Genomic DNA, 27,585 nt, shown 5'->3' with positions numbered 1-27,585 from the left:
AAATATGCAAACCGTAAATTGCCTTTACTTTACTACCAGCGTTTCTACCCTGAAGACTAATAAAATCTGGCTGATGTTTGAATCATTCTGGAAAAGCCAACACATTTTTGGTAAGATCGTTTTGCTGAACAAACAATGTGGCCCACAACTCAATAGCGGATTTTTACTACGACGCAACTCCTCTATCGCTCATCTAGCCGTAGTTTGACTCAACGGTCCTATCGCTTTATTTGTATACTTCAGAAGCAGTCCATGAGATCGAAAAGCAAATTTCGGTTAGTTCAGCAACCGTCCAAACAATGACTTCTTTCACGCATTCCCAGACCAATGAAATAATGATTTGACGGCTAGATGTAATGAATTATGATTGAAAAGTTGAAGATGACGCCATACTGAAACACACATAAAGGCTCCGTTTTCTAATAGTACTGCATCGTTGACAGGCATGTGCCAGATTTGACGAAATCATCAAAATAGTCTTATTTCAATCATTCTAAACCCTGGAGGATAAATGTTGTCCCATAGCACTTGTCCTCGCCAGACCTCCAAACTACACCGCGTCTGGTACGCAACGCCATAAATTATGGGTTTTAATACATCAACAAACCACTTGTTGCCGTACTTGCGCAATATATAACTCAAAGTGCGCACAGAAGAGGCTGTAATTACTCACAGAAGAAAAGAAGAAAGAAATGCACGAAGCGGAAGCAAAATAACAAATATCTTTCTTTGGTTTCATCGCTCAACATTTCGATAGCTTCTTAGCTTCTAGCGCCCTTTTAGATGTACACACAAAACCTGTGTGTTTCAATTTTTCTTATCCCGCGCTTTCTTTTCGCTGCTTGAAAACGACAACTCGTTCTTCACACGCCGTACAGCACAAGGCTCTTCAGCCTAGAACCTGATAGATAGGCAGGACGCCAGCGATTTTGTCCTTCGTCCTTTATCTTATCCCAATTCTGTCTTCTCCTTAGAACAAGACTCTTCGTCCAATTCGTCTTTCACACTTTCAAAGTGGCTTTGGTGACTTTTTCATACACTGTCTCCAGTCCCGATGGTGCAGGAAGGCAACCTCCTCGCTGGTTCTACCATTTATCAACATCGGATGGATCCTTCTGGGAAATACCGACTGACCTAATTATTGTCACATTTTTACATGTCGTCATCCTATTTTCAACCATCAAGCTTGTTCGATTTTCTCCAAAAACTGTATGTAAATAAAAACAAAACTGACATAGAAATGAATCACAGCAGGAAAAGAGTGATCAACAAGTGTATTGTTATTAGGCGTGCATAATTAGAGGTGCCGAAAGGAATGCCTAATGGAGCTTATTATTTTGTAAACATTCATATAATGCTTTTAATTTGGTTGCTTCTGTGAAATTTAAAATGCTAAAGAAAAATTAAATGAATTTAAAATCATTTTCTTTTTTGCCTAACAAATATTGTTGTACATCAATCTTGAGGGAATGTTCATTGCCCTCAAGAAATGTCTCCCTAGCATGACCCGGTAAGTCACTTGTAAAGCAAACAGCCAATCACGCAACCGTTACCCAACCCGTTGGTGGTATGATTTATTGTACAGTTGCATGTGCAATGTCACTAAATATTCCACTCCACGTCATGTTGTTGGTCAGTGCACATGTGCGCACGCGAAAGCCCCAGTAACCACATCGTCGACGTCCGCGGGGCCTGCCGGGAGGGTGGGTGCGTACGGAATTGTCAAAATATTTGCACAAATCCCTAATTTCCATGGTGTTCCACGAGGTCTGCAAACAGATTAAAACCTCTCCATACGCGCGATGCGGATAGGCGGCGGCAGTCGATAATGATAATCGGCACGCGATTTCGTGCCGCTTCTATCGGCAACCGGCACTTGGTAGCCCCTGACCGAGTGAAAAGCGTCCAGCGTCGACCATTGGGCAGCAGCACGAGGGACCGAACAGGCCTGTCCTGGGATACACGTTGCCACTGAACGCGAAAGCTACATCTCGTGCTATTGCTGCTGGTGCTGGTTGTTGCAGCTTGTCCCTTAACCAACGATCTCTGCCCGCTGTGATTGAATTAATGTTCGATTTAATAAGCCAACGCACGGCATGCGATGTCACGACCACGGGGCTGCAGCAAAGGCCCGGTGCATCGTCGGCGGCTGCGGCGTCGGGCGTGCTTTCCACACTGCGCCACACGATTTCGATTTCGGCGATCGAATTCAATCAAATATGTTGGACCATGTTTAACATCGGTTCCCACCACTTTACCGCCACGCCAATGCCTTCGTTTCCTAATGGACGATCACAAAACGTTCAAATCAGATCTGATGGGACGGCGCTACATTTTTTTTCTTTTCTGGTCAACGATTTTGCAAGCGCCAAGAAGCGCTGTAAGATGCGCGATAATGGAACACATGTTACTACCGCCGTCGGACTACACAGTGGCCAATTTGTTAATGCAATCCGTCCCATTCTACTCTGCGGCGCTCTTTGTAGCAGCATGTACTCAGGCAGCAGCTACTCGACACGCGCGACTTGTGTGTGAAGTGACTACACAAAAGGAAAAATAAAACATTCAATTTTACAACTCCCCAGTACACAACACTGCACTACCTTTCGAGATGGTAATGAGGAACGATATTTGGCTGTTTCCTTGCTGCCGGAACTAATTAATGAATAATTACTCGTGCTGCTACATCGTATCGATACCGGATGGCTACTGGAATCGCTGATGATTCCTGGGAAATGTGATGCAATGATAGGAAGGACTCAATTGATTGCTTCTTTAGACATGCGTGACTTCTGTTGTTTTTGTATATTTTAATTATGAGCGAAACACATTTGTACATGATATGAATTTCTTCCGTTTTTTCCCGTCTATTTCGTAGTAAATAGTACATTTTCTAGCTAATCGAACCAAGAAGAATGTAATTTAACAATGGCAGAGCTCCCGATACGGAAGAATGCTTACTCAAAGATTGCCCTCCCAGTTTGCATCCTTTGCGAGAAATGTCTGCCACGCGCATGTTTCTAAAAAATCAATATGGCAGCTATTTTATGTTCCACCCACACAGCAATGTTTACGATCCCAAAAAAAAGGAAGACGATAACATCTCGTACGCAGAAGCACCAGCACCAGCATCCAAAGTAGCTAACCGTGGCATTCTTCGTTGCTATGCTGCGCTCACAGAAACAATACACACCGTTGCTAGTAGGAATGAATCTTTTGACTCATGGGGAAATAAAAAATAATTGCTCATCTACCGTTAAGCACGGAGAATAAAACGTGGCGATACACGTTCCGCGAAAATCAATCGATCATTTCCGTAGCAGGATCGAACCGTTGTCGTCCAAGCCAGAACTATATCTTCCTTTCTATCGCCCTCACACCAAGCGACAGCCTCATCCACAGCACACACGGATCGTAAACTTTTATTAATGTCAATATAAACAGCAACGAACCTTTCTAGACCGACTTCTTCTCGAGCCGTGCCGTCGCAGGGCATGTCGACACACATAGTGATCGGGTGCGAGCATCATGGTCTTTTGCCTTTATGCCAGCAAACAGAGCCGGAATTCCAAGGGTATTTCGACTCCGAGTTCATGAATCGTCGTTCACAATGCCAATGCTTCTTTGCTCGCTTTGCAAAACCCATCCAAAATTAGCCTACATCTTCGACGTTCCCGGATCATACGCTGGAAAGGTTCTCGAAGGCCCAAGAAAGAAAGTCGTAATGATATAAACAATTTTACGAGCCTGATGGCAAACGTCTTTTTTACGATACCAGTAAAGATGCTGACGAACGGGCCCAGAACCCGGTTCCCTAGGCCCCGTTCTTCTCCAACGACTGGGTCCCGACTGGGCCAAGGCCGAGACGACCGTCGAGAATGATTATTACCATTCCGCCGGGCGGCACTCCTCGGCTCTGCTTGCATTTACTCCATGCCTTAGGTCCTGTCGTACTCTGTTCTGTCCTTTGCTACGCGACGCTTTAGAGCTGCAGTCATTATAGGTCGCTTTGAGAGGATGCAAAATAGAAATTAAAAGCCCGGTAGGTGGCAGGCAGCAGCACAATGCCGTTTTACGGGACATGGTCACACGTCCTCCGTGTCATGGACGAAGCCGAACAGTGTTTGGGATACTCCGGACGCACCCAAACATTCGCTCTATCTCTCTCTTTGTCTCTCTCTCTCTCTTTCAGTGATCCTAGCAATTAAAGCCCAAAAGGTGGAAAGAATTAAGCAGGTTCATTAAATCACAGGTGGAACTCATTCTTGTCGCAAAGCACTCTCGCACAGCTTCAGGTTTATCTTCCTAGTCTACCTTCGCGACGGGAACAGGGCGATGGGAGAATGGCGATACTTTCTTCCAGCCCGGTGGGACGATTAGTGATGTGGGATTTTTGGGTCGATTAGTGGACGGTTTACCTAGAGATCCTCGAGATGAGCCCCCCGGGAGAACATTGTATGTTCCTTTTGGTACACGAAATGGTTCTGATGGATCTGTCCGTGTTGTCTTTGTGTCGCGGTTTACCGAAAGTACCGAATCGGAGATGAGGTGAAGGTGACAACGATCCTAATTTTGGCAAACAAACGGACGGACTCTACGTGCTGAGGGTATTATTACTTTTCCTAACAACTCTTAGTTTTAGTAATAATGAGCATTATTTGCAAAAACACATAAACAACTCGATCATTGTACATTCGCTAAAGGAAGACGTTTTTGCATCTTTCTTTCTTCGACTCTACCGCTTCAAATATGAGTACCCTCCTATCTGATCCAATGACAACAGCCTTGTCAACCGTAAGCCGATAGGTACACACAGGAAGCAAACCGTTTGAGCAAACAGTTCTGACAGCTACGATTCTGTAATATTTACTCTAGGCGTAGCGGTTTCGTTAGCTTTGAGCTTACCGGCGTGTGCGTGCTTGTCACGACCGGTGTTGGCCCTCCCCGCTGCCCACAGTCGGCATCGATGTACAGAGCATGTCAAGAGCTCCCCCAGTTCGTTTGGCGTTTGGAGCTACAGCAAAGCAAAATAAATTGGGTGCACGGTGCCTCACAAACGGGTGAACACAGTAATCGATAAGCCGATCGTGTTCGTTCAGCTTCTTCGCAAAGCGCTGGAAACCAATCAAACCCACCCAATTGCCCCCAATATGTTTACCGATGGACTAAAGCCGCCCGAAGCTCATAAATTCCATTCGCGCCCTTATCGAGCCGACGATTGGTGTTGGTGGCAAGCGGGATCGATTAGACACCACGGATCGGAACGCCGTAATCGTCGATTCACGATCTACTAAAACCCCCGTCCGACTGTGCTCTATAAATCCTAAAGACGAATTGCAACCCATTCGCCTTGGCCTAGGGGCGCGGGCTGTTTCGTTCTTGCTAGACCACCCTTTTTTGATGTTCCGCAGCGCCCCGACGAGTAGCGTTTGCCCGAGACACTCGAGAAAGCCGCTGACAGGGTCTGTGTGGAGCTGTGAATACGGTAGCCCTCTGACAAATATTCCCCCAGTCCCAGGAAAACTACCGAGTCCCCAACCGTAACCGCTCGCGTGAGATCGAACATGGCCTCCAGTTGATAGCTTCGCGCGCTTCGGTACTTCAATTTATTTGATTTCCATTATCAAGCACCTTGTTGCGTCGAGAGGGTGAGGTGTACTGACCCTTTTCACCCCTTTTCCCGCCCGTCGTTACTGAAACGATGACCATCGATCAATCCGAAACCGAGATAGGGTGCTGTGCTGTGTGCGGGATCGGAACAAGAAAAAGCTTAATTTAAGAAGGTACAAGTAGCGAGCCACATGTCCGGCTACCGTTGCCGTACCGACCGTGATAACAGAGTTGTTGCAACATGTTGGCGGAAGTTAGTTGCTCTTCTGCTGAAGGGCTGATGTTACACCAGCTACAAGTAATCCCTATCAGAACGAAACTCGCCAAGAGCATAAACGTGACGCGATTCCTCATTCGATAAGCGCAGGCAACCGCAAGACGATTCAGCGTAGATCGCATTAGTATCGCATGCATTTGTCATCTCGTTCACAGATGACCGACTACTGTCCGATGTAGTGCGAAATCCTCGCACAATCTTATCAGCTCACGAGCAAAACAAATACTATTAGTCGGTAGCACATCTAAACGCATCACTTACTGGCCCCATAAGTGGAGTTATGCAATGCGCTGTTGTAAGATAACGTTGCAGATAGCTGTCCTCGTTTACACGCAGCTTAGGGTTTGAAGTTGTGTATTAATCATCGGTAAGTTTGTTTTTTCCCGAAATGATACATTTAAATATTCAAAATTTATTTCCAATTAACGTAAAATTCATTCCAGAAATTCAGGTTCCATCGAGATCTCATTTAAAATTATAACCACATTCAGCAGGGTCCGTGCGCACGTCTTCCCTTGTCGTAGACAGCCTTCACAGTGAAACCAGAAGTGTGCCGTTTGAGTTTGATTTAAGGCTTCATCGCGAAAGATTTATTTCATTCATACGACCCATCCAAACTTTTATCCACCGAGACGATGGGGTAAAACTGGGGAAGAAAGGCATCACTAACGTTTGTTTGTTACGTCTTTTTTTTTTCAAACCTTCTCCAGTCCAGCACGAAAACTCAGCCAACCGTGCTGACCCGGGTGATGAATGGGCATTCCGATCGGATCGGAAAAGATCGATGTGAGGTCCGAACGGCACCGTCTAAAGTGCACCAACCAGGTCGCAATCGTCACCGCAGGTGAAGAACCACAAGGAAGCCCACGAGAACAAGGTCGGGTCTGGTGGGTTTGCCAAACGGTCCCCTTTTTTCGCTCCCAACACACCAGCCCCTATCCCGCGCCCTCAAAACACACAAACACACCCGAACCGGGCGAAATATGTTCGTGCGCGCGCGGGATAATCAATATATCAATCAATCAACTAAGCCCTCCCTAAATGGGGCTGATTTATGTCAGGTATCGGACCTCGATCGCGTGTTGTGCCCGAAAAAAAGAGAACCTACACGATTTGTTTTTTCATCCCCCCTTTTCCCGCTTCATTCTTCGATTGACAATCGATCGCGGAAAGATCGCGAAAACGGCCACGGACGAAGTTGCGGAGGGTGATGGTGTCCGATGGGGATTTAGATAAATTCAATTACTAAACCATAATCGATTGATCAACGCGCCATGTCGTCAAGCGTCGTTGAATGGGTCTCGTTGTAAAACCACTCGATCTTTATGACGAGGGCGACGAGGGATTCGGAAAAGGATCCGATGAAACCGATTGACGAGCGCGAAACAAGACAGATCCGTGGGTCTGGAGACGTCGTCTACCTCCCAGCATAATCTCTCTTCGCTCCCATCCTGCCAACCCTCCTGCCCGGGGATCCACAGGATTAGGGCAACACACACACCAGTCAATGAGATCATCCCCCGCCGGGTTGTTGATCGTGTTGAGATTTAGGCATGGTGTTGAACGAACTCGTATTCCACTTCCATTCATAAAACTCTCTTCTACCTCTTCATTCAAGCGGCCACAGCTTTTGTGTTGCCAGCTACTTCGGGGCCCCACGACAAGCCTCCCGCGGGATCGCAGGCCTACATGCTGTTGCTAATTCGAATGAGAATGGAAATTTATGTCCCTATCGGATGGATGACGGCTGTTGAAAGCACCCTCCCCCTATGCCCAACGCTTCCCCTCCTCTTGCCCGGTATGTAGCTTGATATGCCTTCAATCGGAACCGGGTCCGAAGACAAAGCCTGCTCTACCCCATCCACCAACCGTCAACGACGAGTGTGGCATTAGTGTGAGAAAATTGAAAAACGAAATCTATCCGCGCTTGTTAGTGCGCCTCTTATCCGCGTGCGAGTGTGTGTTAAATAGAAGATTTTTTTTTAATTCCATGTCCGACCGATGTTTTCCTCCGCTGGAAAGACTCTCAATCTATAGATTTGGATGATCCAATCCACCGATCTGGCCCCGTACGCCCACTGGATCCGCCTGAAATGCGGGACGTCCGTTCATCGGTACCAGAGAAGATGAAGGATTTATATCCCAAATCGAAGGATTTATCGTTCATTCATGCACGTTCGTCTGCGTCTAATGAACGAAAATATTTTATTACCACGTTTAATGTCAAACGCTTCGATGGACCAATAGCCCCTGAGAGCCCCTCTGATCAAGGTGACCCCGGTTCTCCAGAGTGACACGTACGTCCCTGAGCCGAGTGGCCCGGGGGTTATGGTTTAACCATTTCCTATGTGCCTACCACCCACGCGCGTACGTTATTTCCTTGCCATGCCAACGACACTCCAGCCAAACTTTCCGAGGACGTCGATTAAGCTCGACACGTCAGAGTTCGAAATGGCCCCTGGCGTGCGACCAAAGGACATGTTCCCCAGCGCGCTCTAAGTGCCTAGCGTACGATCAGGCCCCGAGCAGAGCATCGGACTCGTCCTCGTCCTTGAGCGTTCGACTAATCCATCAAAATATTAAGCGCACTTACTCTTTTCCACCTCGAAGGTGAGGACATACACACAATCTCTTGCTCACAAGGACGCGCTGAACCGATATTCAGTGGATGATATCCAGAGCTCTGCAAGCTTGGGAAGAGTAAGCACTCCCAAAACGTGCTGAAAATGTGTGTGCTCTTATGTTCCACCTACACAGCGCATCAAAACTATGTGCATTTGTTTATGTACATGCGTGTACTTGTGTGTGTGCTACACACCTCTGTGTGAAAGTAGAAAGAGTCAGAAGTGAAAGGCCACAATACGCACGACACACCAATGGTATGCAGATTGTTTTATGTTTTGATGATTATGATGTTTTCGTATTTCCACCCCAAAGCGTGCAATCGAAGCGGTGGTGCGTACGACGGCCGCACGAAGGCTCGACGTTTACGAGATGGCAATTTAGGCATCATCGGGGACGAACGGCCTCTCCCTCACGTACTCCGTGCCGGCGAAGACACGTTCAGGATTAGGTGCTTTCGTTCGTCGAAGCAATTAGCTTTAATTACACAAATTTTCTCTGGTCGTGTGACCTATGGCCTTGGTTTAACTATTGTAGGTTTTAGTGAGGCTGCTCTTTCGAGATTGAGCCGATGGTTCGATTGTGGGATTATTAAATCGCTCGGCACATACCCGTAAAGCCCTCCTGCATTCGGTTCCAATCATCCGATATTCTATCGAACGACACAAATGTACGGAGCACGCCATCGGTATCGTAAATTACCTTTCGAAAAACTACCGAATACATCCAGGAAACATGTGGAAGCTATTGCAATAGAATAAATTCTAACTAATGGTAGCTGTATTCGAGAAGCCATTGCATATAAATCGAGCAACAACGCATCAATCGTAGGAAAAATCAAAGATCATGGCAATATTTAGTTTTTAATAATTTAGTTTTTATCTCATGTATCCTCTCTAAGAAGACATTCACACTTGACTGCTTAATCCTACTGTCCCAAAAAAATGACCCTAAATTGCTAATGGTTGCTTTGCGCTGCTTTAGAACGTTTTCACGTGAGCCGCTTAACACTGTTCGACCACCAATGTGGACACCGCTTGGTCAGGTTAACCACATTTGCATTACGCAAACGTTATGCTCCGGATTTTCCAGGAACTCCAGAACGAACACACAGCCTCCCGAAACGATCCACACCGACCGGCAGAGCTCGACAAATTAAGACTTTTATTGTGTGCCGCGGCGGTTCCGCCGCAGACCTACAGCGTAGCTTTTCTTCAACCGTCAGCCTCCGGGAGTGGTGCGATGATGCAAATGTGATGTCCCAGGTTGAAGAAGGTGTCGACAGAAACCTAATAAAACAAGCGACCTAACGGGCAACGGCGCACGGGCAAGCAAACACCCAAATCCAGACCGATGTCGGTGGTAAGTATCATGTTTGGTGTGGCGAGAATTTATGTCCGTTTTAGATTCGTTTTTGTTTTGCGCCGGCTCCGGTACAGAAGAAGAAAGAAAGGATTTAATTTTACGACTACATTAAATTAAAATGTTTCCCTTACCAGTTCTTTACCGGGCTGTTCGGGTCATTTGTATGGGTGACCTCTTCCCAGATCCCAGTCCAAAACGGCCGTTATGCGCCGCCCAACGTTAAGTGTCGTTTAGCAGATCTGGTATCTCTATCAACTTTCAGCCAGACAGATTCCGCAGATTCCTCAAAGAGTGTATCCTCAGAAAGTTTGACACATTAGCAACATATCTGCTGCATATCCGTGTCCAATGTCACACACACAAAAAATGATCATCACTGGACAAGGTCACAAAACAGTTTGACTAACTTCCAGGATACGCATGGCCTCGAACGAGCAGACTCAACCACCTCGGGTGGTTGAATGTCAGTTATGTGTGTGTGGTCTTGACCTTCCTGCTAACGAGCCAGTAGAAGCGCGATCCGAATAATTACTGAAACATTGATAGAGATACCAAACAAACGCTCCGCAGGCCCGTAGCACGAACGATCAATTTCGTTCCTAATTTTGGAAAATCGCTTTCAAATCACTCTTGCCAACAATGACCCTGGTTGTCCGGTTACCAGGGGTAACAGAGAGGACGAGCCTCATTTCACGGCGCGTCACTACTGGACAGTGCTGCGGAGGCTGCGGGCAGCTCAGCAGTAAGCAACACACCGTGACGCCATTGTTGTGACAGCTCGACTATCGCCAACCAGAGGACTGACCCCTGATAAGGTCCCTGATATCCTGCATGGCGTTGCTAACCAAACCTGGTGGTCGTCGCACTGTTGCTCTCCCTGCTGCTTACAGCATCCCGCTGCTCCGTTTTGTTGCACTCCCGTTCCCCAGACCCAGACTCTTTCTTCTGCATTCTTTCTGCATTCGGTAAGGATATTTGTTGGAGTTTTTTAAGATAATTTCGTAGAATCATAGCGGGAGCTCTCATACTGGTAGCGTTTGTGACGTGTTTTTAGACTACTTATGGGCACCCGGGACAGTGCGTGCCGAGAAGCAGAATACACCCACCCAGGGACTACGCCTGTGGTCTCCGAAAGGTTCAGGAATAGTGAAACTTTTGGTTTACCTCAGGTTGATCGTCAGTGGTTTGCATTGTTTCAGTCTCATTTTCCGGTTTGTTTTCCACCTAAAGCAGCCTATTGGGTAGCAACGATTGCAAATCAACATTCCTGCAACACCCTTATTCGTTGGGATGAGTTCAGCGAAGTTTAAGCGACAGGTAGTTTCTGTGCTGGTTCCTGTCGTTCGTACCGATCCGTACACCGTAGTGTTCGGAGAAATCAATTTTTTTGCACAACTACCTTGCCTTTGCGACGCCATCGAGTGACACTTTTGGTCTGCCCGGCATGGTGCAATCGCTGGTAGGCGATCGTGGTGTAATGGTTTACCTTCTTTTGTTATCTATTTTGTTCAATGTTTTAACCATTGAGCTTAAGAGTGTAAATGAATGAATGATCCCATTCACTTTATAATTTTGTTTCTATTTAACTTCTAATAATATAGAAACACATCGGTATGTTTTGAGGTTCTTTGAGCTCAAATATCGTTCTGTTGAATTCTATAACATCACATACCATTAAAAACAAGCTAATTGGATCTTTTTATTGCATCTTGTTGCTTGGTCCCCTTTCTACAAAACTAAACTAGATGTCCTTAAAAATCAATTCTTAAACATAACACTAAAAGAGTTAAACAGGAGAACAAAAAATGCACCCAGTCGAACAGGCCTCTAGGTATGGGCGTATCGGAATTGTCTTTTTCCAGTAGCTCCAATAAAAAAAACTGCTATCCATTTATTACCGGCCTGCAGCTAAGCATCACTGTGCCGAACCGACGGTTCACATTCGGAGTTTTTATAGGACCAATTCACTTGCCTTTTAAGAAACAGCCAATTAAAAATTACAAGCCTGCTCTAGCCCAAAATACGGCATACCGAAAAAAAAGGATGGAAAAAGTACCAACCAGCACCAACAAAGGTAAAAAAAAAAGTTTCGTACAGCAGTGAGGGAAAAAAAATCACACACCGAATTCAATATTCAACCTCCCTTAGTGTGATCGCTCGGGAGCTAAACTAAACATTGAAGTCATTTTTCCGTTCACCGACATTCTATCACCTCTATTCTGGAGCTCGATTACCCAAAAACCTTTCAGAAACGGTTTCCTTTCTCCGACTGCTCAAAGTGTGGCTCGCAAAGGACGTGCAGCACTCGTCGCATTGGGAATTTTTATCGTTTTAGAGCCGAAACTACCGACTTTACCGAATTCCGGAGGCGGAGGCCGTAGGTTCCGAGCGCAGTTGAAATAAAAAATAGAAACAATGTTCGATTGCAAGAAGCTTTCCTTTCCTGCAGCAGAGCGATATTACAAATGCAGAAGTTATGATAGATTCGTGTTTTATTGGCCCTGTCGTACGCCAGCTCCAGTAAAACCCGAACCCGACCCTCGACCGTGGGTCCCGAGGTTCACCCGTGGAAAGTCATTATAGTTTAGGATTGAGAGAAATTCCAGATTACGGCCCCGGTCCGAGCGGGTGGACTCAGCCGAACGGTACACGGACGGGATCCTAGCAATCGATGCTATAATAAATGGGTTTTTACAATTGTTTACTGTCGAGCGGCACAATAAACCATCCGTTTGCCTCTCCAATAAACTTACCAGCGCGTACACCAGTGCTCCGTACAGCATGGTTTGATCTCACTCGCTTGCAGCAAGAAGCACACGGGCCGAAACATTGAAAATGCAAATGTCCAGCAACCAGCTCCAGCCACATCCACCGGAAGGTTCTTTTACAGCGCTTATCCGCCCCGCACACGTCCAACCGAACCGTGCGATAAAAGGCGAAGGAAGTAAACCAACCGCTCACGCGACACCACTTCCTTCGACGGGGCAACAGAACGTCGCTGGCGCATGGCTTGGTAGCCTTTCCTTTCCGGTGGTACCGGATACCGATCAAGACCACTCCCGTTATTCTACCGAATACTTGCCCGCTGGCAAACGAGCAAAGAAAAACCCCTCTCACACACACACAGACACACACATTTATACAAACTTGATTCTCAAACTCAATTGACTTGTGTGGCCTTTCGCGAACGATATCCCTTCAACCCCTTGGGGTGGTATAGAAGGCAGTGGCCACGCTCCCTTCAGCAGCAATTTCGGGCGCTTTATAAGCGATGCCTATCATCACTGACAAGCTCTTTGAAGTCAAGCGTATCCCCGCCTAAATGAGTTGCAAATTTCAGTAAATCAAAGCACCGTCCTTCCTACCCGCGGGCAACCTGGCACCGTCCGCGCCGTTAAGTTCCGCGGCTCTTGGACTGTGCTTGCTGCGAAAATAAATGCTTGGGTAAATGCTATTACGCCCAACATGCAAATTGAATTGTCGAAACCCACCCAAAAGCGAGCGGTGCCGCACTTTGGGGTGACAGATTATGTACATAGCTCCTCATCGCAGCCACCTAGAATTCTGTCAGTGTGCCTGGGCAATGGTTCTTTTCCCGAGATTTGTTACCATATTTTGCTATCAAAAATCTCATGGAACTTTTTCAGGAAGTAAGACATCATCAGTAAAGACCATCTTTGTCATAAACTCATTTCTATCATTCCCTTCCTTAAAAAGGGGTAGAAAATCGGCCAACCGTCCCTCGTTTTCATTACTATGCAAAACGCACTGTTGCTGCGACTACCTCAAGCTTATGCTAACTGCCTCGTTTACTGTGTGCCATGAAGATAAGATCAGCGCGGGTTTTTCTCCTCCATGAAGCTGTGTTCATAATCGCGAAATGATGGTGATAAAGCCGAAAATTGACTGGCGTATTATGGCATCACGCGGAGAGAAGGTATTTTCTCCGAAACAAATGGCTAAATTAATTATTCCTAACCCTCCGGGTTCTGGAATTAATTGGAGTACAATTTTATATATTAAAACATTTTTACAAGCTGCTAGAAAATGCGGGAAATAGAAAAGGACATTCTTCACAGCGCAGACTGTTAAATAACGACCGAACAGGCAGGTGAAATCACTTCTCAACGCTGACGCTGGAAGGTGTTTTCTACAGCCGTAGTACAAAAGGTTCACGCGCTTGTTTCGGAGGGTTGATTAGCAGCTTGTAAAACAAATGGGTCGGGATTCGGTGCTTGCCGTGGAGGACACCGATTCCTTCCAAATCCAAATGCCCCAGCACACATCCATCCACTACTACCGCATGGTGTGAAAGCAATAAAACACTCACCACGCGCTTACGCCCGCCGATGCGCGGGGCTTTTCGCTCCCTTTGCTTTGTTCAAGCGGACAAGGGATATGCCGATCGGCAACACAGCTCTTTGTTGCTCCCGGGCTACACTTGATCGAGAGCATGCAGGAGATGTCATAAATTTCGCTTCTTTATTCGTGCCAAGCGCAATCGGGCGCGCGTTCTGAGAAGATGAGCCTGCACCTGAGCCGATCAAAAAGTCGGACAACCACCGGACAGCTACAGCAAGGATTTCCTACGTTTGCCTACAGCAAGTTCCCCGTCTCATCATCCCAACCATCCCGCAAACGCTTTGTATTTGGCTTGGCTAAACAACGTCGGCGGCGGTGGAGGCGTTGGCATGCTGCTTTTGTTAGCTTTTGTTGGACAGTTGCAGCATCTGTTCCAGTTGCACGGAGCGAGCACCAAACCGGAGCGAACTAATTTTTCTTCACCACTTCTCCAGTTTGTCCAATGGACCGGGTGAGATGTTCACTCGCAAGGCAACCGCATCATTCGCCTTTGTTGTTTGACGAGTCGTAAAACTGGGACTGAAAATTATCCGCCCAGCAACAAATTAATTTCCACCTTTTGTTCAAACCGCACCGGCTAAACATCGAACCAGGGCCGGTAGGGATGGCTTTCGTTTCGTTACCCTTACGGGGCATTCGTTCGTGTGATATAGTTTGTATTTTATTAGGCTTTGCTTTTTCTTTACTTGTTGTACGCCATTATGCAACATATGATGGCTTAATCCCGTATGTTGATTCTCATTTTACCTCCTACCACTTTACCTACACCAGATGATGGCTTAATACCGTATGCTGGTTCTGACTTTACCTCCTACCAATAACTCTACTGAAACCGTGCTGTATAAAGAAAAAACACTCACAGAAACTCTTTCGAATTATTGTGCCATCAATTCAAGAGCTTCACAAAGCCATCCACTTCATTTTTTGATTAATTTATTCTTTTTCCTATTTCTAATGCTCCGTACAAGATAACGCACAAAAGGCTTCCAGAAATCCTTACCGAAAATGCATTACATTATCTACTCTGGCTCATCGGTTTGGGTCGAGCGGTTGGATAAATTATTAGGCAATAACATCCCTGCAAATAGCAAAACCGTCTCCAGGCATGATTCCAATCATGGTTTATTACTCTACATCAGCTCAATTCAGCTCTACTGAGGGCTACACCCAAGCACGGGAAGGATACAAACCCAGGTGACCTCACAATCTTAACCCGGGGTTCCTTAGAGTCCAATATCGTACCAAAACCACCATAGGTCACCCTTGTTGTAGTTACCACCTGCTGTGTTTGTGCAGAACCACACAAGGAGAAAAATCAAAATAAAAGACACAAATAATCATTGTAGCTAGAAGACAACGGGCACGACGGACCTCAAGCCGGTAGCTAGCCGTGTGTGTGTGTGTGAGATCGTTCTAAGAAGTGACGATTCTATCGCCTCGTCTTGGGTCTTCTTGCACAAAACATCGTTCTCGTCCAAATGGAAGTCTCTTATAAACCCATCAATCTTAATTACCCTTCATATCTCCATTCGAAACATGAACATGACGCACCCAGGACGCGCATGGACACGCACCGGGGTTTGCTGGCGTGCGCAGTGAAAGCAACAGTGTCGCCCAACTAAACAGGCTCTTTTGTGTGCTTCATTCTCTCAATGGGACAGAAAGCACCGTGCAAACTCCACTCGTGTATGGCAGAAAAAAAAGAACAATCGTAGAGGTTCGCAAACAACACCGGACAACATGCCGGCAGCATAGAAACTCCGAAAGAAAATCGTTCCTTTTGTCTGTTTTGCGATGGTTAATAAATTTTAGAAAACACACCGATAATAAGCTGCGGGATGGGATGTTTACTGACGCTATCGGTGGATTGTGTTTAATACCTTTGCAATAAATTGATGACATAATAATGGTAGAAGAGATTTGCAGCTTCACGAAGTTTTCGAAATTTTTCAAATTAAACCGCTCCTTCAGAGACTTCAGACCTCATCAAACGAACATATTGCAGGATTCTGTTTCTGAGTACAAAGACCCTGACTACTTCAGCATACCCATTCAAAGTTGTAGCCGAATGAAGAAACGTTTAAGCCGATCAAATTCAGCCAAAGTCCTGTTTATGGCCTATAAATGTCCATGACTTTTACTAAGAGTTATGCTGTGAAGCAACATAAACTTTGTATAGCTTTTTAATATACCAATAATCGATTTAAATATAACAAATAGTTAAGTAATTAACAATATTGATTTAAATCTATCAAGCGTCATTAACAGACACCCTTACAGAGTAAGATCGGCAGTTCGTCTGTACCACGTGCCATTTCTATACAGTAACATGTCTGCCTTTTCCAGGTATCTTTAAATTTGGATAATAAGCATCAAGAACATCTGTTTTGCAGAAATCACACTATCCTCTAGCAACAGGCCCACCTGCATGGACACGTGCATCTTGACATCATTTAGAAACAACATCGCCCTTCCAGACTGACCATCTTAGCATTATTCTAAACATCATTCTCCCTCCATAGATCTAAGATCTGTTGTAATTGAAGATGATAATGAAAGGCGCATCTGTCCCACGTCCACGATCACTCCTTCTCTGGAACTCAAAGGAAAACTGCCCAGACTGCCAGGTTTATGGGTGGTGTAATTGTTGCACCGCGCTCAATGTTTACACGCTTGTGGTTCGATCACCCATTAGAATAGCTAAGGGCACATCATTACAAAATGTGTGCCCTCATTCAGGTCCTGGAATAAAAAGGATATTTCTCAGAATTAAGTCATCGTTGCAAATAAGGCTAGCAAAAAAAATACAAATACCAAAACCACCAGCGAAGCCCACAGCCAAGCCTCCCGGGGCAGGTTGTATGCGAGACAAACAAACGCAGCACGAGCCCAAACACATCCTGCAGGATACGAACGCCCACAGCCTACAGGGGTATTGGCAGAGAGCTCAATTCTGCTCTTAGGTGGCGCATAAATTAAACCATCTGTTCCGGAAGGTTCTGTCACCGCAAGGGGCCAGCATCTTGTCATCCCTGCATCATCGGGGAGCAACTGCGATTCTTGCCAGCTTCCATGCAAGCAAACGGGCACGACAGTGTAAGGCATTCGAATGGAAAGATTGCTTAATCAGCATGGTGCATCCTGGCCTCCCGTATCATGGACGGATGGGTCAGTATGTACATGTGTGTGTGTTCGCAGCTTGTCCTCAGAAAGGGAGTTAGGAAGAACCGAAGAAAAATACGGAGAAAACTAACAGGGCGTACAAAATGCGGGTGTCAGATACAGCATCTTAGGACCCTTTAATGAATCGTCCGAGATTGGTATCAAATCAAGAAAAACTAACACCCGCAAAGAGGGTTTTGTAGTGGAAACGAGCCGGTCACGAGGCGGGACCAGCTGCCGCTCTAAGAAAAACTATCACCAGCATGTAACAAAAGCCCAAAGTCGCCCCAAAACAGTGTTATAGCAGCAGTATCTTCCGGATTATTCTGATTATTGCTTTTTTTATAATTATTCATTGAGCATTTGTCCTAATTCTAATGCAATAAAAAGGTACTTACCATCTTACCACATGTACAAACGTTTCGCGGTCTTGATCTACAGCAGAATTATCCGGAACCGGTCGTTCGGATACATATTGTGGATACATATGTGGCGCCGCCATCCGCTAATACATTACATATGCAAGGTACGTACTAATTACGCCAATGTTCTTGAATTATAAAGAGGAATTAAACCGGTCCAGCTTGATTCGCTTCACGTCAGTAGGATCATAGTACGATAACTCCACTGTTCTTTTGATTTCTGATTAATATTCAAACGATTTAAACAGCTTTTGTTTCTTTTAAAACATTTGCTCCGTATGCTAACTTGGTACAAAACAAATTTATAAGGTCACAAACGCAAAGACTACTACGATTTCTTCTGAACAACCCTGTGATTGTAGCCGACCTTTAGATACGTTTCAATGCGGAACGAATTTAGATGCTATTCGAACCCCAGCTGATTTCCGTCAAAATTGTATGTAAACAAACTTACCAGGGCGTTGCAATCGTACAACAAAATAGTCGCTATACATTTGATTTGCATTTACAAAAGTATTTCAAACATATTCATATACAAACAGTGCCTCAAAACGATTGAAAATTCGTTCCTTCTCTTGGAAAGATGTTACCAAACATCTTTTGTCGTGTTTGTGCCACTACTGAAACTGCGCTCGACTTGTTGGACATTTTTGAGAAAGAAGATGCATCAGAGTGCGTTGCGGATATGCTGCTAGAGGTGGCAGAAGTCAAGGTAAGTCCTGTCTGTGAGCATTTCAGTACAAATACTTTACGATTCTTATCCCTTCATCAGGTGACGGTTGATGATGGGTTCCCTCAAAGCTGCTGTAAACAATGTCACACCGATCTCGTTCGAGCTGTGACCGTGAGACGGAAATGTATTGAATCAGAGAAATTTTTCCATGCTACGGTTGAATCTTGCTATAGGTAAGCATATTTTGGGTGCAAAATCTACAACGAACGAGTACTTTTCAATTCATATCCTTCCCCGTTGCAGTGTAATTGACGAGCCGTACGATGATCAATCGGACAGCTTGTCCATCGCATCGCCAAAGCACGAGCATATTACTCTCGAAGAGAATTTCACTTACCGCTGCTGCGAATGCTCTATAGATTTCGGCGATTCCGAAGCCCTGAAAATACACTACGAATCAAAGCATGCCAAAGTAATTCACGGTTGGGAGAGCTTTGGACTCAGTGAAATCTCTCTGTTCGACACCACTGACGAAGAAGTAGAGGAAGATGCAGGCGCTTATCCACAAGCGCCCGAGCCGTCACAGACAAACAAGTTGCTGGAGCTATACCGATGCTGCGGATGCATGCTGATATTCGATACTGACGCAGACCTTCAACAGCATTCGGAAACCGTACATGCCTCCAACGCTTTGCAAGTGGACGGTGACAACGCGTGGCAATGCAATGTATGCTATAAATTGTTTACATGCGCAGCTGCCCTAGAAAATCATCAAAATACTGTATATTTTCTGCGATACCAATGTTACACCTGTGGGCTGCTTTTCGGAACGCAAGCTCATTTGTCGCGGCACGAATTTAAGCATATGCGTGGCAAGTTCACCTGCGAACCTTGTGAGAAGATTTTCTCCAACCCCCAATCGATGAGGAGACACATGCAACGGTTTCATGACAAACCGCGCACATTGCGAACGCAGGAAAAGCACATTTGCAGCGAGTGCGGCAAAGCTGTGCATTCCGCTGCGTATCTCGTATCCCACATGAGGCTACACTCGAAGGAGCTACCGTTTACATGCACCTTATGTGGAGCCCGGTTCAAGCTGGTCCGCTACTTGAAATGGCACATGGCAATGCACAAGGGACTGTACAAGTGCAAGCAATGCGATTCGTCGTACAAGAGTCCATCCGAACTGCAGGAGCATATGAATCGTCATACCGGTACAAGGGCATTTTGCTGCTTTTTGTGTGGAAATGGATTTCACAACAAAAAGAATCTTAACAAACACTTGCGTATGGTCCATTCTCATTACGTAAGTAAAAAGAAAGAATAAACTCCAGTACATTATGTAAAACAGAAATCTCGATTAGTCTCAGGAAAGAATTACAAACTCAACCGCCGTGTGACCGCATTTAAATCAGTTTAATTTTTGACACATTTCAAACTCATCTAAATCGCCACCCAAGGAAATCTGTCAATCTCGATGTAAACAAACAATCCTTGTGAACGCGCGTCTCTGCATTTGTCCGGAGCTCACACAAAATCAATCTAGTTTAAAGCAGTGTATAATAATGGATCCATCCACATATCCAATTTCCTAATCATATTTCATCCTCATTAAACCATCTTAACTCAAATATGCTCCAACAATTTCTCTGTCGTGTTTGTGCCACCTCCGATGCTGCGTGTGTTTTGATGGACATCTTTGAGAAACATGGTGCTGAACATAGTGTTGCCGATATCCTACTCGAGCTAGCGAGCGTTGTGGTAAGTAATGTTAAACAACAAATGTATATGAACTTTAATCGAATCTTTTCCTATTTCAGGTGACGGTCGATGATGGATTTCCCCAACAGTGCTGTATGCAATGCCATGCAGATCTCGTTCAAGCTGTATCAGTGAGACGTAAATGCATTGAGACGGAGCAGCTTTTTCGAATCAAGATTGAACCAAATGCTTGGTAAGTATGCATTTTGCTGTAGCAGCACAATGACAAATGACCATTTATTAATGTTGATCTCCATTACAGTCACGCGGATGATGCATATGATGTCAATCAGGCTGATAATGCTTCAATTGCCCCTTCTGATGATGAGGATGATTCTAACGATAAAAATCCGTTCTATCATTGCTGTGAGTGTGCCACGGACTTCTCCGATTCCGATACACTGCGGGAGCATTACGAGTCAAAGCATGCCAATACGATCTATGGTTGGCAGAGCTTTGGTATCAGTGAAATCTCCCTATTCGATAGCACTGACGATGAACAAGAGACCAAAGGTGAAATCTTGTATCGTCCCTTGAACGTTCCACCACAAAACAATCCGCCATATAAATGCTGTGGGTGTAAAGCTGTGTTCGTAACCGTGGATCAGTTGCATCAACATTCGACAGTACATGCGCGTAATGCAGAAGAATTCGACGAAGATAAACCATATCAATGCGACGTATGTTATCGTGCATTTGTCAGCAAACTCAGGGTGAGGGAACACCAAATGGGTAGATGGTTTGAACGCTATCAGTGTGCAGTTTGTGGCGTGATGTTTGGTAGACTGAATCAATGCAATGCTCACGAAAGAAACCACACAGCCCGAAAAGTAAATTGTGTCGCTTGTGGGAAAGAATTTAACAATAGCAAGAATTTATACAGACATGAGCAAATTGTCCACGTAGATCCAAACTCAAGGAAAAAGTATATTTGCAATGTATGCGGTGCGAGGGTACTTTCGTCATCGTACCTAAAGGTTCACATGCGGCTACATTCTAAAGAGAATCCGTATTCGTGCAACTTGTGTGGCGCACGCTTCAAGGTAGCGAGATACCTCAAATGGCACTTGAGAAAGCATAAAGAATTATACCCGTGCAAGCAATGCGGTCTATCATGCCAGAGCTATTCCCTTCTTCAGGATCATATGAAAAGCCATTTCGTAGGCAGAAAGTATAGCTGCACTTTCTGTCCGAAGTTTTTCTGCCAGAAGCCAGGCCTAATAAATCACTTAAACAAAGTGCACAAAAGCGAATGAGCGAAAGTGAAAATAAATGCAATAGTGGAGTATGTATTTCTATCGTGGCATCTGGATAAAACTCTATTGAATTCATTCACAATTTCTTCCATACAATCAGCGCATCACATGGTAAGCAGCACTTAAGAATTCCAATAACGATTACATTCCGGTTTTTAAACGTTTCGATCTGTTTCGCTGTATGGCGGTAATTAGGTCATATTTATTGTCATTACCATGCGCCCATACATACCGCCAAATAGCGTCGCGCCGTGAAACGTGAAACCAGAATTTAATATATACGATGAGAAGTTGGTAAAAAAGTCATTCATTTTACGACAAATATTTTCACACCAAGTGTGGTCGCGTGGAAAACTTGGCATTCCATCGAATGCCTCTCACCATGAAGGATACATACATTTGGGTGTGAAATATTACAGCCATGGTGATTTTCGCGCTTCACGTCGTGAAATTGTATCGGTATGTCTGGGCGCACATTTTAATCTCATCTAAACAACACATGCACGATCTGTCAATCTCGATGTAAACAAACAAACCTTCTTGGCAAACGCAGTGTGCATGCATTTACAGGATCCGAAAAAAACGTTCTGATGTAGGATGAGTGTAGTTTTAAGATTGATTGTAGACAAGTTTATTTAAACGGCTCTCATCCCATTTCACCATGTATCGAAACTATCTATGCCGCGTTTGTGCGTGCACCGAAACTACAAGTGTGTTGGTGAACATCTTTGAAAAACATGGAGCACAAGACAGCGTTGCCGATATTCTTTTGGAACTAGCGGATATTAAGGTAAAGGCGTTGTGTGCATAAATGCATGAATAGCAACATCTAATCATTTCCTATTTCAGGTGACGGTCGACGATGGATTTCCCCAACAGTGCTGTTTGCGATGCCATACAGAGGTCGTTCAGGCTGTATCATTGCGTCGTAAATGCTTGGAATCAGAGAAACTTTTTCGAATCAAGATTGAACCAGATTCTTGGTAAGCACACAATTAAAGCACTACTGAAGAATTTACAAGTATAAGTTAATTATTGTTGATAGCCCTTTCAGTTTTGCCGATGATCCATTCGATAATCAATCCGATAACTTGTCCATTGATTCTTCAAATCTCGTTTCGGAAAAGCATCCGATGTACCATTGCCGAGAGTGTTTCTTAGTTTTCTTCGATTCAGATGCACTGCAGAAACACTACGAAGCAATGCATGCTAATGTGATCTATAGTTCAACAGTAGCAATGGTTTCAGGTAGCCAATACGAAAACTTGTCCGATTCGAATAACCAAATCTACCAATGCCGTGAGTGTTCGTTGGAGTTGCTGGATTCAGATGCTCTGCAGGAACACTACGACACAAAGCATGCTAATGTGATCTATGGATGGGAGACGATTGGCTTAAGTGAAATCTCTCCATTCGATAGCACTGACGATGAACCAGAGCCGAAAGACGACATCTTAAATTGTCCATCGGATGTGCAAACCAAAGCCAATCAAAACAATCCTACACTTGAATGTTGCGCCTGTAAAGCACGATTCAGAACTGAGACTGATCTGTTTTACCATGCTAAACAGGTACACGCCCCTAATGCCATCGAAATCAACGAACCAACCCCTAATCGGTGCAACGTATGTTATCAAACATTTACCACCGCATGTGTGTTAAAGGAGCATCAAAAGGCTAGAAGCATCTTAAACTATATGTGCGTAACTTGTGGCATGATGTTCACCAGACAACACAAATGTCTTGCACATGAAAGTACGCATATAGACCATAAACTTAAGTGCGATGTTTGCGGGAAGCTATTCGCCAATATGAAGTACTATGAGATACACAAGAATAAGATGCACGGCGATCAGGCCGCACGGAAGCGATACATATGTAGTATATGTGGTGCAAAGGTGGTTTCGACTTCGTACCTTAAAGTGCACATGAAGCTACACTCTGAAGATCATCCGTATTCCTGTGACTTGTGTGGGGCCCGGTTCAAAATAGTGGCCTACCTAAACTGGCACATGACTAGACATAAAGGTATCTACACGTGCCAGCAGTGCGGCCTAACTTGCAAAGGGCCCTCTGAGCTGAACGAACATATGAACAGCCACGGTGAAGCCAGGAAGTATAGTTGCACTATATGTCCATCAGCGTTTCGGTTGAAACAAGCCCTTGAGAAACATTTAAGAAATGTTCATAAACGAAAGCGAAAGTAGTTTTCTTTTTACCGCGGATACGGTTTCTGTTGGGAAGAAGAATGTAACGGCTAACTTTCCTAACTACACACTGTATATGCAGCACACCTACTCCATACAGTACTAACAATTGGCAAGTAATTGAATAAACTACAATACAGCTAACAAAAATCATTACTTGAGAGGCTTTTACGATTGGTGTTTGCTGAAATTGGCGTCCAATTCTCATAGGAAACAACGTATACCAAATTATAGATAAATGCAGAGTACAACGGTAATTTCCCGAATTGATCATGTTTCGATCACATAAAATTCCGTGGGATCTCCAAATAAACGCCATGTAAATCGAAATTCCGTTTCACAGCATGTCCGATTAAATCGCATCCGATGCAGCACAGACATAAACCTCTATTTAGATGCATTTCATTTTAATCTAAAGTTTGCTGCTTGGGATCTGTCACTGGCAATGTAAATAAACATACTCGCGGCGAACGTTTTTCCACATTCGCGTGCAGTTCCCTACGAAATCAGACCGATTTCTTTTCGAGCATCAATTCTACCAGCATGGATACCACTGCTCATCAGCTTAATTGAACATTTTTGTGTTAACAAACTCGTCCAGCATGCATCCAGCCATCCAATGCCGTGTTTGTGCCACCTCCGATGTCGGGTGCATCTTGGTGAACATTTTCGATAAACACGGCCAACATGAAAGTGTTGCTGACATGCTTTTGGAACTAGCGGATGTTACGGTGAGTGCCAACGTTAAACGTTAAATTGAAATCCAAAATTAACATTCGCATCTCCTCCCCAGGCCGCTGAAGATGATCAATTCCCTCATCATTGCTGCACACAATGCCACCAAGATCTCGTTCAAGCTGTAACAGTAAGACGGAAATGTATTGAATCAGAAAAATTACTAAGGATATGCATTGAATCTGGCTACTCGTAAGTATACATTTTGTTCAAACCTAAGCAGACTAACGAATTTGTAGGGAATTTAACATTTTCCTTTGATTACAGCAATGAACAATACGACGATAATCAATTCGATAATTTGTCAGTTGCTTCCTCTGATCGAGAGGATTCAACGTTAGGGAAAAGTCCATTCTACCATTGCTGTGAGTGTGGCACGGATTTCTTCGATTCCGATACACTGCAGAATCATTACGAGTCAATGCATGCCAATGCGGTCCACGGTTGGGAGAGCTTTGGCATCAGTGAAATCTCCCTTTACGATAGCACAGACGATGAAGTTGAGGATACTCCATCGAAGGATAGTGTACCATATGAAGATAAAGGCATACCTCACCGCTGCTGTGGCTGCAAGCCCTACGCCTGCAGCTTATGTGAACATCGTTTCAAGCTGCTCTTGTATCTCAATCGGCACATGAAATGGCATAGAGGTGTGTACACGTGTAAGCAGTGTGGGTTGCGCGTCAAGAGCGCATCCAGCCTGAGTAATCATATGGCTAGTCATACTGGAATTCAACAATATAGTTGCTCTATATGTTGCTCCAAATATCGGTACAAAGAATCCCTCAAAAAACATTTGAGGCGGAAGCACGGCCGATCAACTAGAAGAAGGGACCGAAGCGAGTAAAACACAATCAAATAAAAAGTAACTGTCGTTTGATGACAAGCAATGTAATTGTAAAAAATCAGGAAGGGCTAAAGAAAGAAAGAGGTCCAGCTTCAACTGCCGTCTTTTCATGTTTAAACGATTCCGTTCCTTTCAGTACTTTTTAGAGCATATCGCGTTTAGATTACATTCGAACTGTCAAACATTCCACAAAGGGAAACATCAACAATAACGAACGTATCGGTGCATCGCGCATAGCAAGAACATTTGCAGCCACATTCAGGAACTGACTTAAGAATAAAATAATACTGTAAAATAGCTTTTCTCTGCAATATTATCCATCAACAAATCACACCATGTATCAGAACATTCTGTGTCGTGTTTGTGCAACGACGGAAACGGCGTGTGTTTTGGTGGACAATTTTGATAAACAGTGCAACCAGCCGTCGGTCGCAGATCTGCTATGCGAACTAGCTGGCCTTGAGGTAAGTCACGGAAACCAGTTACCACCAAAAGCCAAGATACTACTACCATTGGCATTTGCTTTTCCTTCAGGTGCGCGATGATGATGGGTTACCGCAACACTGCTGTATAGAGTGCTACACCGAGCTAGTGAAGGCAGCATCAGTGAGACGAAAGTGTATCGAGTCAGACAAACTCATTAGAACTTACATTGAATCCAGCCTCGTGTAAGTGTTCGTTTTTTTCTTTCTTATCTCGGTAACGGTAGTGGACGTCAGTAGCTTCGTATGTACTTCGAAGCTAATGTTCCACTTCACTATTTCACAGAAACGCGGAAGAGCTATGCGAAGTACAGATCGATGACGAATCCAATGTTTCCTCCGAGGACGAGCACGCTGCTGCAGCGGGGAAAAGCGGTTCACTCTATCGCTGCTACGAGTGTTGTATAGATTTCCACAACAGCGAACGGTTGAGGCAGCACTACAAATCGAAGCATGCCAATGCTATCTACGGTTGGCATAGCTTCGGAATCAGTGAAACCTCTCTGTTCGATTCCACTGACGAGGATGTGGAAGACGAAGAGGATGAAACAGAAATTCGACCCGAGAGAAGAGCAAAGAGTTTGTTTGTTATCGAAAATCCGGAATACTATCGGTGCTGCGGCTGTAAAGATGTGTTCGATACAAAGGAAGAGCTCGAGGAACATTCCGACCGGATGCATGCCCCGTTTGCAGCCATCCACACCAAGGGCAAACCGTACAAGTGCAACATATGCTACTCTGGCTTTAGCCAACTCAGAGGAGTCAAAGCCCACCAAATTATGTACAGTTTTCCGCGCTTTCTGTGCATAATTTGTGGTCAGCTTTGCTGCACACTGAAACATCTAATGCATCACGAGCGGACCCATAGCGAACCTTCCTACAGCTGTGCCGACTGTGGTAAGGAATTCGTGCACGAGATGCAACTCCGTAACCATCGGGAAGCCAAGCACCTTGATAAAAGCGCAAGAAAGAAGTACGTTTGCGATGTATGCGGCAAGGAGTTGCTTGCGAAGGTGTCGCTTAGAAAGCATACGTTGGTAGTGCATTCTGGGGAACGCCCGTACGCCTGCAACCTGTGCGACGCTCGGTTCCAGATCAAGGCGTACCTGACGAGTCATATGGCGGTACACAATCGTCTGCACACCTGCGGGAATTGCGATAAGTCGTTCCCGTGCCAAAAAGCCCTTATCGAGCATATGCGCAGCCACACGGGTGAACTAGCCGAGAAATGCCCTCTATGTCCCGCCATGTTTCGTCAAAAGAACTCGGTTAGAAAGCATTTAAAAGCGGCGCACCAACCAAACAGCGAGCGGAAACGGAAGTATGGATTCAGAAGAGTGACCAGAGTACGGTAAACGGCAGCCACTTAGTTTTCTCGTGCTCAGAATTTCCCACAATGTATCAACCAATGAACGAAAATACAACAAAAAGACAACAACGTCGCACTTGGTAGTAGAGTGTTATTTGTATGCTCTCTCTCTTTCTTTTGCTTCTGGTTTAATATCTTATATTTGTAATTTTTTTTTGTATTTATTTTCAGTTTGTTGTTTTTTTGTTTGTTTGTTTGTTTCACTTTTTTGTTTTGTTTTGCTTTGTAGCTCGCTCTTTACAGAACTTGTTTCATATACTCGCGTGTACATTTAGTTTCTACTTTATGCTTTTCTTTCTCTGTTCTTTTCCGTCCCCCTTTCCTTACTTCTTCATTGTCTCTTCCTTTCTCTCTCTCGTTCTCTTTAACGTTTCACTTCACATTAGTAAAGCGCAATCATGGTGCTCGCAAAAGGAAGGTGGATTTCTATAT

The 27,585-nt window shown here is 44.8% G+C and overlaps 4 protein-coding genes across 7 annotated transcripts; all 4 read left to right on the top strand.

The window, feature by feature from the left end:
- Positions 1-18,253: 18,253 nt before the first annotated feature.
- Positions 18,254-21,563, top strand: LOC120904528 (zinc finger protein OZF-like). Of its 2 annotated transcripts, XM_040314604.1 has the most exons (4): positions 18,254-18,532; positions 18,593-18,726; positions 18,797-20,257; positions 20,317-20,433. In XM_040314604.1, the coding sequence occupies exons 1-3, from the start codon at positions 18,404-18,406 to the stop codon at positions 19,821-19,823; spliced, it is 1,290 nt and encodes a 429-aa protein (XP_040170538.1). In that variant the 5' UTR covers positions 18,254-18,403; the 3' UTR covers positions 19,824-20,257; positions 20,317-20,433. The 2 variants fall into 2 exon arrangements, with proteins under 2 accessions (XP_040170538.1, XP_040170539.1); XM_040314605.1 differs by lacking the exons at positions 18,254-18,532; positions 18,593-18,726 and adding an exon at positions 20,520-21,563 and having other exon boundaries at positions 19,857-20,257; positions 20,317-20,450.
- Positions 21,539-23,876, top strand: LOC120904526 (zinc finger protein 585B-like). 3 transcript variants are annotated; one of them, XM_040314600.1, is made up of 4 exons: positions 21,539-21,624; positions 22,067-22,303; positions 22,363-22,496; positions 22,559-23,876. In XM_040314600.1, exons 2-4 carry the CDS (start codon positions 22,175-22,177, stop codon positions 23,718-23,720), a joined length of 1,425 nt encoding a protein of 474 aa, XP_040170534.1. In that variant the 5' UTR covers positions 21,539-21,624; positions 22,067-22,174; the 3' UTR covers positions 23,721-23,876. The 3 variants fall into 3 exon arrangements, with proteins under 3 accessions (XP_040170534.1, XP_040170535.1, XP_040170533.1); XM_040314601.1 differs by lacking the exon at positions 21,539-21,624 and having other exon boundaries at positions 21,938-22,303; positions 22,568-23,876; XM_040314599.1 differs by lacking the exon at positions 21,539-21,624 and having other exon boundaries at positions 21,944-22,303.
- A 422-nt stretch (positions 23,877-24,298) lies between these two features.
- Positions 24,299-25,350, top strand: LOC120904529 (zinc finger protein 69 homolog). The gene is made up of 3 exons (XM_040314606.1): positions 24,299-24,451; positions 24,514-24,647; positions 24,723-25,350. The coding sequence occupies exons 1-3, from the start codon at positions 24,323-24,325 to the stop codon at positions 25,300-25,302; spliced, it is 843 nt and encodes a 280-aa protein (XP_040170540.1). The 5' UTR covers positions 24,299-24,322; the 3' UTR covers positions 25,303-25,350.
- Positions 25,351-25,457: 107 nt separating this feature from the next.
- LOC120904527 (zinc finger protein 567-like) lies at positions 25,458-27,253 on the top strand. The gene is made up of 3 exons (XM_040314602.1): positions 25,458-25,766; positions 25,837-25,970; positions 26,071-27,253. Exons 1-3 carry the CDS (start codon positions 25,638-25,640, stop codon positions 27,137-27,139), a joined length of 1,332 nt encoding a protein of 443 aa, XP_040170536.1. The 5' UTR covers positions 25,458-25,637; the 3' UTR covers positions 27,140-27,253.
- Positions 27,254-27,585: the final 332 nt, after the last annotated feature.

Source organism: Anopheles arabiensis, chromosome 3, assembly GCF_016920715.1.
Source record: "Anopheles arabiensis isolate DONGOLA chromosome 3, AaraD3, whole genome shotgun sequence".
Classification (NCBI taxonomy): Eukaryota; Metazoa; Arthropoda; class Insecta; order Diptera; family Culicidae; genus Anopheles; species Anopheles arabiensis.
Note: the sequence above shows the minus strand (reverse complement) of the source record. Positions and strands in the feature narration are given on the sequence as shown.